Source organism: Megalobrama amblycephala, linkage group LG23, assembly GCF_018812025.1.
Source record: "Megalobrama amblycephala isolate DHTTF-2021 linkage group LG23, ASM1881202v1, whole genome shotgun sequence".
Classification (NCBI taxonomy): domain Eukaryota; kingdom Metazoa; phylum Chordata; class Actinopteri; order Cypriniformes; family Xenocyprididae; genus Megalobrama; species Megalobrama amblycephala.
Genome location: NC_063066.1, coordinates 14169296 through 14181689, shown reverse-complemented (window position 1 = coordinate 14181689; position 12394 = coordinate 14169296). Strand labels below are relative to the sequence as shown.

Here is a 12394-nt window from a genome sequence, read left to right as displayed (position 1 = left end):
TGTTTTATCCCATCAGAACTAGTGGGTGAGACAAGGGCAAAGGCAAGTGGAGGATAAAAGACAGTGTTTACAGCAGCTGACTTAACAATCTTAGGAGAGTGCATTAAAACAAGTCTAAAATTCAGAGAAAGTGAGAGGGGGGCAGGGGGTGATGGGGATGGAGGGGCTCCTTGCATGCATTAAATAAGAGTTGATAAAAGCAGATGGATGACTTGGGGCCTCTGTGGCCTTCCCTCCGGGCACCAGTTCCCTCAGCAGCACTGAGCATCTGCCCGTCTAGCGCAGAGCTCCACCTCCTGAGAGCCAAACAGGGGCCAGCGCTCAGAGGAGCCTGAGCCCACCGTCTGATTCTCTCACTGGGGAAACTGGGACACGGCAATTCCTGGGGGGCAGGTAGTCACACTGAATATGTAAATAAATAAACGACAGGTCAGTCGATGTGACCGGAAGATTCTTCTGGAATGTACACACGTGTCAAGTGATTGGGCTCTCAAAGGAGCAATTTGACAAGTGTTGCACAAGTGGTGAAGTGAATGTGTGTGTCTGTGCATGTATGTGATGGAAGGGTGTTCTGGGTTGACACCGGAGGACTGTTTCATCCAGAATCCAAAATGAACACTCGCCCAGTGCCAAACGTGAGTAGAAATTGGATTTGGTGAGCAATTAAAATCATTTTCTGAAAAAAACAACAACATACGAACCATCTACTAAAGAAAACGTCACAATATTTTAGCATAAGAACATTACTGAGTTATTAATTTATCATCAAAAGGCTAACTAGGATATTTTTATCTAGAACTCAATGTGAATGAATGAATGAATGAATGAATGCACACATGCATGCATGCACAGGTTAATTGTGGACCCTATTGTAGCAAATGTTCAGTACACAGAAAACAAAACATTGAGATAAAGAAGCTGGGATAAAGTTTAACTCTGGGTAACCTTATACAGCAGCATGATATAACCATCGTCTATGGGTCTCGTAGCATTCCTGTAAGCATGACTCACTCACACACATACACACACAATTTAAAAGCCATTTCAGATTCAGATTAGCAGTAGAGAATGAAAAAGCGCCTGACACTGAGGGCATAACTCAAAAAGAAACAAACATGGTGAAGTTTATGATGATCATCTGTTATTGTTTTTAAGCCATAATGACATAAGCATTCATTTGTTCCGTATGGAACATACTTAACTGTGATTACACTGAATGACAAGATGACAGTATCGATATTTGTTTGGGGATGAAATATGGAAAGCACTTTGTGTAGACTGATTCATCTCGTTTAATCATAAAGCATAACAGATGAGAGTAAACCATTAGACTTGATTAACATGTAAATTGCCTCTGTAATTTGCTAATAGATTGAGCGTATGAATAGAATGCAGCCACCTGAACCTTTAGCAGTAATGAGAAGAGTAATCGGGCTTGAACACTCATGCAACTGGTGGCGGCAGGCAGTCGACCTCTCTGCTCCATCCTTTAGATCCTTAACCTTGAGCGACAACCCATAGGGTTTTTAAGCAAATGCGTGTTTCTTTTTCTTTATAGGACATTTTTGTTCTTTCCTGGTAAGATAACTGAAGTTCACGAGATCGTCTCCAGGAAGAGAAGCCATTATGGAGGAATCAGGGCTCAATTCATCCAGTAACTGATAAGACTGAGAGCAGTAAATGTCCTGACAAATCAGCCCTGCTCTGCTTGCAACAGAATAAACAGGTATTTTAAATCATTGATAAAGGGTGGGCCAGTCTCTTTAGCAACAAATGATATGCAAATGCTTCAATTAGAAGTCCCAATAGCCCAGATATGACTTGACCTTTGGATGATTACGAACCAATTTTTTTTCTCTTTTTTTCCTCCTCTTTCTGAAAACTTACGTTGTGCCTCATTCTCATCACAGCTTAGTGAAAAAGTTTCTCATTTTCTAAAGCAATTCCCTTCTCCGCGCTCCTACCTCAGTTCAGTTGATTAGGAGAATGATATGCGTCGAGCCACATTTTTATATGCATTACCGAGTGTTTGATTACACAATGCAGGCAGTGGATTGTTTATTAGAAGGGAAATTAAAAAGGTGTAGAAGCATCATGCAGGAAGCTGAGGTCCCTTGACGAGTACCCTGTCCCATGATTATGCATCTGTCAATCTCCGGCCCGTTGTGACCCATTTTCTCTCTTAAGTTTAATACAAGAGAATGGCAAGCAAATTAGCTGCTAAATTAGAGCACCGTCATTTCCGCATCGCTTTGGCCCTCTGTGGCAGCTTGTGGCGCGATGCAGACCCTCCAGCCACATTTCTGGAATGCTAATCAGCCTCCGGCACACAATTTTCTCTAGCCATACACCTTATTCTCTTTTAGAAATATCCATCATTTAGTCCAATTTTACAACAAAAACACATTTTATACAGGAAAATGTTTCATTTAAAGCTCATTTCCCCCTATGGTTTCATTTTGGCTTTATATCTTGTTTTAAAAAGCAATTTACTTCCTAAAAGTCTGGACTGCTAAAGGTCTAAGCTGGCCACTGACCTGGACTTGTTGGCCATCTCTATACTGTTTAGCTGCACTAATTAGAAAGTTGGCATGTCTGAAACTATCTGTTCTATATGGACAGGAGAATATCAAGGGGGAAAGTATCCATTTACACTCTCAACGGGTGGGAGGGCACTCTTGGTAGAAACAGTTCACAGTTTGGGTAATTAACTAGGACTAACACACAATTAAACCATCCCAATCTCATCTCTGATGAGCAAGAGGAAAATTAAATTAGATTGGGTTACTACTGAGTCTTACAATACTCTTGTTAAATGGAAGAATGGGTTTCATTTCCCCCCTTCAAGCTGGAACGGGCTCTGTTAGCCTACTCAATCATGTTCCTGTAGTTTAAGTGGAAGAGAACTATGCTAGCAACTCCAAAATAAGTGTTTGATTCCCAGGGAACAAACAAACTACTTGCTTCATATACTTGCTAGTGTCTGTGATAATATTCTAGTTCACAGTATAGATATTCTATTTGGTAGGATCCACCATCACAAGCTGTTTATATGCTGGGTATGTGGGAAGGATTATGTCCTAATTGCGTAGCATGCATTTGTAATGAATGATTGCACAGCATCTGTTGAGAGTCTTGAGACAATACAGAAAATCAAGGCTCTGGCTGATCACTGAGGGGTAACAGCTTTGATCAACCTGTTAGAAGGTACAAAAAAATGCAGATTTTCAAAGATGCAGGCAGGTGGCTGCGTTTTGCATGCTGGGAAGGGAAGGGGAGGTTGAACACCCACCTTGCTGTTTCTTTCGCTGATGCTTTTCTCTGCCTCTCTTAGCTTGTCTCTCTCACTAGTCAACTGGACAGGTGAGGGACAGACAGACACATACACAGACAGACAGAGCAACAGTAAGGCAAAGACAGAGATCCCATAGCTGGAAAAGGAGATTAGTAAAAAAAAAAAAAAAAGAAAAAAAAAAGCCAACTGCCAACTTTACTGAAGGCCACGTGGCAGTAACACTTGAGGACAACAAGAAATTGGATGAAAGCAGCCTACCTGAACATTATCAAAACATTGTGTTTGCCTACGAATAAAGTAATAAAGGGGTTCATTAGTGGTTGTTGTGAGCTTCTCACTACAGAAAGGTTTTCACTAAGTGAATTCACAAATTAAGAACATCATTAAACTTCCTTACTTAGTTCTAATACCAGTCACAGCAGAGCGTAACAGTGCCCACCCACTTTTTCAGCTCCCTTGATTGATAAAAAAACTCTATTGGCTCCAGTCATTTCCATGATCCTTTTGTTTCAATAACATCCATTTCAAAGGAAAGTTCAAGACGCAACAGACAACAATGCAGTAAATTGGTTGTTGCGCAGTAAATGCAACTTTGTATCTTTTAGAGTTGCTTCTAGAATCCTGTTCTTTCAAGTCCTTCCCATCATTTCACTGTTTTATGATGCGGCCAATGAAGTTTGCTCAAACATCAGCGATGCTTCGCTCCCACTTTGAACCCACTATGAGAAGCCGCTTAAAAAAAAAAAAAAAAAAAAAAAAAGAAAAAGGGAAAAAATAACATCTTAACAGCCTCTTTTCATTCAGAGGAAGCATACTCCACTGCTTCTGAAATACACTTATATGGTGTAATTTTCCCCATATTGCATGTAGGGCGGAATCAAATATTAAAGACATGTAATGGAAAACAAAAGCGGATACTTCCATGGTGAAGACTGCTGAAAAAAGAAGACAACACAACCTTTGATCATATTTGAAATGCTGTCCTTGCTTGTAGTGTTTAGTAAGCTTAGTTTTTTATCTTTATTTATTTTTGAAGATGTAAAGGGCAGAACATCAGCCAACACACTGAACGTTGTCAAGAAGAACAGCAGCATACTCTGTGTGATAGATTCCTCAAAGAGAAAGAGAGAGGGATGGCACATACATGCTGCATCTCAAAAGAATCAGCCTGTAAAGGTGAATGGTCAAGCTGTGTCCCCTGATTCTGACCATTACAACAACGAGGAGTACATGACAATCAGCTCCATGATTCAAGTGCAGTGTCATGCTATCATTTCCGACATACTCTTTGGCAAATCTGGCCCAGCAGCAGCAATAAGACACCGGCCCATCCCTGCGCTGCGCTGTACTGCAATGTTACGAGTCCCATGTTGGTACAGACAGCTGACCGCAGATCTTTCTGAAACCTATCAGGGTGCTGTAAAAGATTTCTCCCTCAGTATCGCTTGAGTTCTGAATTATTTAGTGAGATACTGTTCAATTCCTCACCTCTGACTCTATTCTTTTTCTGTTGAGTGGTCAAGAGGGAGGTTGGGGGGAGGGGGCGTTGAGGAAGAGAACACTGTAGAAATGTTGCACTTTGTTGGCGTTAACATGACTGAAGTCAAATGAAGAAGGGGAAATACCACAACATGAAAAGAAAGAATATGCTTGCATGCTTATTTGAAACTGGGCTTGGCAGAACAACTGAGCGGGAGGCCTAATAATACATGCAGTCTCATCAACTCTTAAAAATAAATGCATTAAAAGTGTGAAGCTCTTTTATTATTTTATTCTTTCTATTTCATATTCAGTCTGTCCGAAATTTTCCATACCACAGCTTTGATGAGCCCAGATGACTATTATTTTCACATGAGCTGTTGCGCTGCTTCCTCTGAATAATGGCTCTCTTCAATTATGTGTTAAAGGCAAATCTGTTGATAAGCTTATCTTTGCTGTCATCTCTTTGTTGTCCTTGAACCACGGTCACTCTAATGGCACAAAATAATGTTAAAAATTGTGGCATTCGTGCTTGTCAGCTCAAAACTCTTAAAATGTACATCATAATGTAACCTAGTGAGGCTTATTATAGAGACAATGAGAGGTAAAATATGGAGACAGGCTTTTGAAGAGGTGACCTTTGGTTCATTAATTCAGATGAGAGGTTTCAGTACCTGGTTGTAGTTTTGTGTTTTTGCTATTAGAAATTAAAAGTTTAGTTCATCTTCGGAACACTAATTAAGATATTTTTGATGAAATCCAAGGGCTTTTTATCCCCCATAGAAAGCAACGTAATTACCATCATTCATGGTCCAGAAAGGTATTAAAGACATCATTGAAATAGTCAACGCGACTACAGTAGTTCAACCTTAATGTTATGAAGCGTCAAGAATACTTTTTGTGCACAAAAAAAATTAAAATAAAAAATAACGACTTTATTCAACAATTTATTTTCTACCCTGTCAGACTCATACGCCGTAGTATTTCATAGTATAGACTCATAGACTCATAGTATTTGTGTTACTTTGGCATTAAACTGAACGCCGTTCAGCGCTTCCGAGTTTTCGTCCGAACGCCGGCTCAGTATTGGCCGGCTCCTGCGACAGCATCAGCCAATAGTGAGTCGCATTCTGACATAGAACCTGGAAGCACTGCAATGAAAATAACGTAGGGGAGAGACAAATTTGTTGAATAAAGTTGTTATTTTTGTTTCGTTTTTTGTGCACAAAAGTATTCTCGTCGCTTCATAACATTAATTGAACCACTGTAGTCATGTTGATGATTTTAACAATGTTTTTACTACTTTTCTGGACCTTGAATATGGGCATTTCGTTGCTTTCTACTGAGGACAAAACACCTCTTGTATTTCATCAAAAAGGTCTTCATTTGTGTTCTGAAGATGAACAAAGGTCTTACGGGTTTGGAACGACATGAGGGTAATTAATGACAGAAATTTCATTTTTGATTTAATTAGCCCTTCAAATAGATTGAAATAAAGTAAAATGTAAAAAATAACTGTATAAAAATATATAAAATTAAATTTTACAGTACAATGTGTTTAGAAACCAAGTTCTACTTCCCATCTGTACCAGACCATCAAAGACCAAGAAGTCAGCATGTGGGCTGAAGTGTGGGTGAGTGAAGTCAGTTTTCACGGTGACAACATTGTGAAACTGCAGCGGGAGAAGAGTTCTCCACCGGCTGTCTAATAAAGGATACAATTTGTCAGCTTTGCGCATGACAACCTATGAATTTATATCCCTTTCAGATGTGCCAAAACACCCACGGGATGAGTTCAACAGTTTAATGCTAATATCCTGGTGCTTCTTTAGCGAGCGCATTACATGTTATCCACCAGAAGCACCACAAGTCTGTTGATGTGAGAATGTTATGGAGCCAAAGCTTTGAACGTTCCTTCAGAGCACACGCTTGGAAAGAGTATGCGTCTCCAGAGCTCTGCTTCGCTTCTCTACCTGTTAATGTGCTGGAGATGACTGAGCTTCAAAGAGAATGAGTTCACCATGGGGTAAGACTGAAGGACACCCAGGGAAAAACAACAGCCGAATGACACTGTGGTCCAGGAAAGCAAAGCAGAAGAGAGCAGGTGAGCAGTCATTAACGGGGTTGCAGTGTCCGCATTGGTGCACGCAATATGGCTCAGCATGAATGAGTGTAGAAAAGGAGGGATGATGGTGACTGATGAGGAGCAGAGCACAGAGAGGCCTGGGCTCATGAATATGTGTAGGAGTTGAAAAAGTGATGGACGAGGCAGATTGAGGGAAGGAGGGAGGCAGAGTGAGTAACGTGTAGTGATTCGGCTCTCGGGGCAGACGAAGTGCAGGGGCGAGGACTGCACACAAATGAAGTGCTGGGCTCTGAGAAGCTCTGCTTTGCAATGGGAGGAACCCATTCCAGCTCCGCCTCCACTAATGTGCCCATTTGGTAAATCTGCGAGAATGAATGGTCGTCCAAGCTGCCAGGGTCCTTAATGACAGTCACTCATCTCGGTTTGGAGGTGGGGAGACGCTTGTTGGGGGAAGATGGGGGCAATAGGGCTTGGAGATGTTGAGAGGTAAGTAAACAGAAAGACGAAGTGCTGGCTTTTCAGACTGCAATATATTTGGTTTCTGGAAAACTATTTACGCCGTGGATGGCGCTTCACAAATGGTGCTTTTTCTCTCCTATTAAACTCCATAAGCTAGCAAGCAAGCTACTTCTTTTGTCCCAAGGCACCACTAAAATCTAAAATGTTTAAAATTGAGTTTAGTAGGAAATAGCAGTCATTTTGCGGGTGAAGGACTGAGGGTTTTTCTAGACAGGAACGATGATGTGAAAGGCAAAGACGTAACGCAATCCCTCAAAGCGTTGATACAATATCTAGGAACAGCCTGCGATGGAGCAATTGAGAAAAATCAAATCCAACAATTTGAGGGGGAGATTGGCCCTTTATTAAATCATACAATCCCTCAAGTCTTAAAATACCCACTTAGAGCACCACTGCATTCACGATAAACGATAAAAAGGTTTCAATTTGACCAAATTAGCAGAGTCTTTCTCTTCGCCGCCACATTAGCACTTGCATTACCATTTGAAGCAGACAGAAAAACAATTGCTTCATATGACCTCACAACAGAGAAAATAAGTACTAGTGATCCTAATGTGCTTGTATAGGTCTTTTCCAGGGCATTTGATGAGCCGAGGCACTAGCGTCAAGAAGTTTTTGTGATGGAGACAAATAATTTAATGCCTGGTAGTTTAATAGCCATTGGAGAATATTTGTGAGTTAAAGAAAGGCAGCCTGGAAACCGGAAAAGTAGGTGTGCTACTTCATGGATCTTAAGGATAAAGGGCTCTTCTAAGGAAACATGGGAAACACCAAGCTCTCATGAGGGTAGATAAAAGAAACCTCTGTGGATTTCTAAGCCTCTGAGAATACAACAAAACACAGATCGGTTCTGTGATATAATCAGTGCCAACGGAAGGGTAAACTATGCATGTTAAAGGTGAACACATGGGCCACGGCATCGGCGGTAGCTTCCGTTAGTGTTAACCTGTGTTCGATACCCTTGGGTTGAGATCGCAGAGCAGCTGAATGGGTCATACCAACGGGGCTGCTCGTGAACCTAAAGTGCTGGAGAGAAGAGTTTGTATAGTAGGTTATGGTGCAAGTGTTACCTGAGCCTGCAGGGAGTTGATCTGCGTCTCTAGCCCTTTGATTTTCTCCTCGTGCTTCTGCAGCTCGGCCTGTGCCTCCTGCCGTGCGCTAAACTCCTCATCGAACTGAAGACAATAACACACATACAAACACATTAACGTAAATCTGCGGATGCCATAGGATACATCAACACCTTCACCATCTCTCTCTGCCTTCACTATCATTGTCATCTTGATCCAGAGCTAAGCTTATAATGGCTGCAACTTATGCCTGGGTCTCATTCACTCATAAAGTGCTCTAACACATGCATATTCAATATAATGTTGATGGATTTGCATTGATCTAAATAATCTATATTTTACATATATATTACCGTTCAACAATTTTGGGTCAGTGCGATTTTTATTAACACTTATTCAACAAGAATGCATTAAGCTGATCAAAAATCACAGTAAACTGTAGACTTTGATATTGTTACAAAGATTTCAATTTCAAATAAATGCTGTTCTTTGAGTCTTTCCTTTTCTAATCCTGAAAATGCACCACAGTTTCACAGCACAACTGTTTTTAGCATTGATAATAATAAGAAATTGAAGACTGGAGGAATGGCTGCCATCAAAGGAATAAATGACATTTTAAAATGCATTACAATAGAAAACAGCTGTAAATTGTTATAATAGTTTACAATATTACTGTTTTATTACTGTTTTTGCTGCATTTTTGATCAAATGCATTAAAAAAAAAATCTTAATGACCAAAACTTTTGAACAGATGACAGTATAAATATACACAAAAAAATATGTGCAAACATATAGACAAATAAAAATTTCTGCATGAAAACACTGGTACACACACAAACAAGAGCATACATAGTGAAAGAGACTCGATTCTTTTAGTATTTGTGTTACTTTGGCATTAAACTGCAAGCCTCAGATGTCTTGCTGACATTTGGCAGAGTTGAGCAGGAAGCTGAGCAAGAGCATGGATACACTATGTGTTCCCTCAAGCATCATGGGATACAGCTCTTAGCTTCACTGACAACACCAGCAAGTGTTATCATTATCAACCTCCAGAGGAAACGTATATATATACACACTAAAACTGCCTGTAAATAGTGTTCCCAATATGGCACCAACAAGCTTACAGATTGGAGCATCAGCATTGATTCTACTTGCACTGATACAGATCATGTTGCTCCGCTGCCAGCTATTGATCAGGTGAGAGCAATCGATGCACTGTCTCAACACTCATGGAAGAAAAGTTTGGTGACAGCTGCCTGGTTGCATACCAATAGCGTCACCCAGGGTGATTAATAAACTCACCTTTTTGGAGAATTCAGCTGCTCTCTGCTCACTCTCTTCTACTTTGGCTTTATCCACGCATTGATCTGTCATACACAAATAGCCGGGTACATGAAAACACACAAAACACAAGTATATGCAAATTCCATGGTGCATTGTTAACACGATGCTTAAGATTCAACATCAGACACCGAATGAAGGCAATCAAAAGAACAAAAAAGCGAAAGGAATAAAATGAACCTGTCAGTGTCTCATCCCCCCTGTATTCAGTTTTGGAGGTTTGAGATGTAAATTTAAAAACGGTGCCCCGCAAAATCTGTTTTCAACTCATTAAAGTAAGTGAAGAAGTGAGAAAATCTAACATTTTTTTTTTTTTTTTTTGGTTTCTGCAGATGGGTCTGGAAACTTATAATGAGCCTTTGTTGGCAAGTTACGAAAGTGTTAGTGACAAAACACAAAAGGAGGGCAAAGAATCAAAAAAAGAGGACAAAAATTTACATCACCCTTATTTTATTAACTCATTTGGTGTCCAAGAACTGGATGACAAATCCACTGGCAATGAATGCTTATTTTCCCACCAACATGTAATCATAAAAACAAATGAAAAAGTCCAGGACTGCAAATATAACCGGTACAGCTGAAGTTGTGTTGCGTTTATAAGACATGACATGCCAGCCAGGTTTTGCAGATAATGTTTTATTTATGCATAATGAGTGTACCTTATCTTATGTGTCAGGTGAGTGCAGGTGTTTCAGACAGGGCTCTCATGGGGACCAGGGAATAATAATTAGATCTACTCCAGGAAATCGCAAACTTTTATCAACTGCAGTTGTGTCTCCCTCAACGCAGCATGATTTCCCAGTTATGTTAGACAGACTGTAGTGTGAACCTGTGCAAGATTGTTGTAATCATATCATAGACATCCCATTAAGTCTTTCTTGTGGATTTGATTGAAGTGATATAACTCAATACTCGCTTTTACCTAAAGCTGGTTACCGAAACCTGAAACTCATTTTATTTATTCTGAAATGTTCTGGCCACTTTATCACATGACCATGCAGTTCGAGACAGAATGTAATAGTCTGGAAAGCTGAGTTGTACTAATGAATAATAATTTAAGAGGAACTGCAGAAAGGTTTAGTGTGGTGTTCATAACATAAATATGTTTTCTGCAAAACCCAGGAGACCAAATCTCAGACTTACCGATGAGGTGACTGAAGTCTACATCCAGTCTCTCCCTGTAGGCAAAATCAGGGTCCATCCCACTGCGGTGGAGGACGATCTGGGACACACACTCCTCGATCACCTTGTAATACTGAGGCCTGTAATAAAAAGGAGTACATCGAAACTGAGGGGGCAGAATATGACAAGAGACAAAGCTGTTAACTTCATATAAAATACTGCCTCGTGCATTCCAGTAAGGACAGTTCTTCATAAATCATCTGTTAAGACATATCTTTTAATGGTATTTCACGGCATTAAATTAAGGCTTCCTTCGGTACATAATGCAATCACTAACGGCAAAGCATGCAGCCGTTGGGTGAGCAGTTGGGTGACTTTGTCCATTCAAGGTGAAGACAAACTGACATCCGGGCCCTCCATGCTTCCCTCTCTAATTTGCAATCATCTTTGGCAATTAAGGGCAGCAATAAAACCTGAGACGCAAATCTAATCAGTGTAATCTGTGTAATTAGTCACACAATGGCAGGGAAAACACGGCCTTGTGTTTGGAGGGGTGACAATGACGGGACGGGGAGTAAATGGGTCTGGGACTAGATACTTCCATGGCGCTTAGTGTGTGACCTTTTCCAAGTTATATTACCAATTTTAATTGCGAGTGACATTTAACAAATACAATGTCGACTTAAGCCAAGCTCCGTAGTGGCAAACAATTATGTTCCAAGCATGACCTTGAATGTATCTTGTAGGTATTCAATTTTCCTCCCAGAAATGTGTCATCCCCTTCTCTTGGCTTCTCGACACAAAACAAGCTTTCGAATTTTAATGAACAAGCATGACTTTAAAAATGTCCCTGTACTAAATAATTGCACCACAACTCTTAGTTAAAGCCACTTAATTCTAGAGCATTAGATTTTATTTAATCTCCAAACATTCTTGTTTGATAAACAATATTTGTGGGGAAATATATCTAAGCTAATGGATGAATGACAGTTTGCTGGCCCAAGTGAATAAATTACGCAACAACGGGAGTATCCTTCAGCTTATCTTTACAATCTAAATTTCAGTTTGCTTTGCTGCTCTCGTGAGAAAGAGATGTTATTCATTACTCAGCTATGAAAGCATCAGTGTACTTGAAGATTTCAGGTGCTCCCTGATTAGTGTTGTTATTAAAAACTGCTTCAATTAATTGAAAAAAATAAATAAATAAAATGAAATAAAATAAATAAAATGAAATAAAAAAATAAAACTTAAAATTGTTACATTGGCAACTAACTGAAATAAAGTATTAAAACTACTAAAACTACAACTGAATAAAAATTATTTAAAGCTAAACAGAAATATTACAAAAGCATTACTGCAACTTAATTATAAAGTAAATTACTAAAACTTAAATTAAAACTGAAAACTGAAAATATAAAAATAAAAAGCTAATTCAAAATATCAATACATGCTACAAGAGTATATAAATAATACCAAAACGTC

At 39.7% G+C, this 12394-nt stretch overlaps 1 protein-coding gene across 9 annotated transcripts in view; it reads right to left on the bottom strand.

Moving 5' to 3' along the window:
• The window catches only part of diaph2 (diaphanous-related formin 2), a 441980-nt gene that overhangs the window by 275505 nt on the left and 154081 nt on the right, over nt 1–12394 (bottom strand). For 7 of the 9 annotated variants that reach the window (XM_048176558.1, XM_048176565.1, XM_048176564.1 and 4 more), the window contains 4 exons: nt 10934–11052; nt 9752–9816; nt 8450–8554; nt 3293–3355 (listed from right to left, as the gene is read on the bottom strand). In XM_048176558.1, the coding sequence (XP_048032515.1) occupies nt 3293–3355; nt 8450–8554; nt 9752–9816; nt 10934–11052 (352 nt within the window). The remainder of the gene's footprint in view (nt 1–3292; nt 3356–8449; nt 8555–9751; nt 9817–10933; nt 11053–12394) is intronic. The other 2 variants (XM_048176563.1, XM_048176562.1) reach the window with 1 other exon arrangement.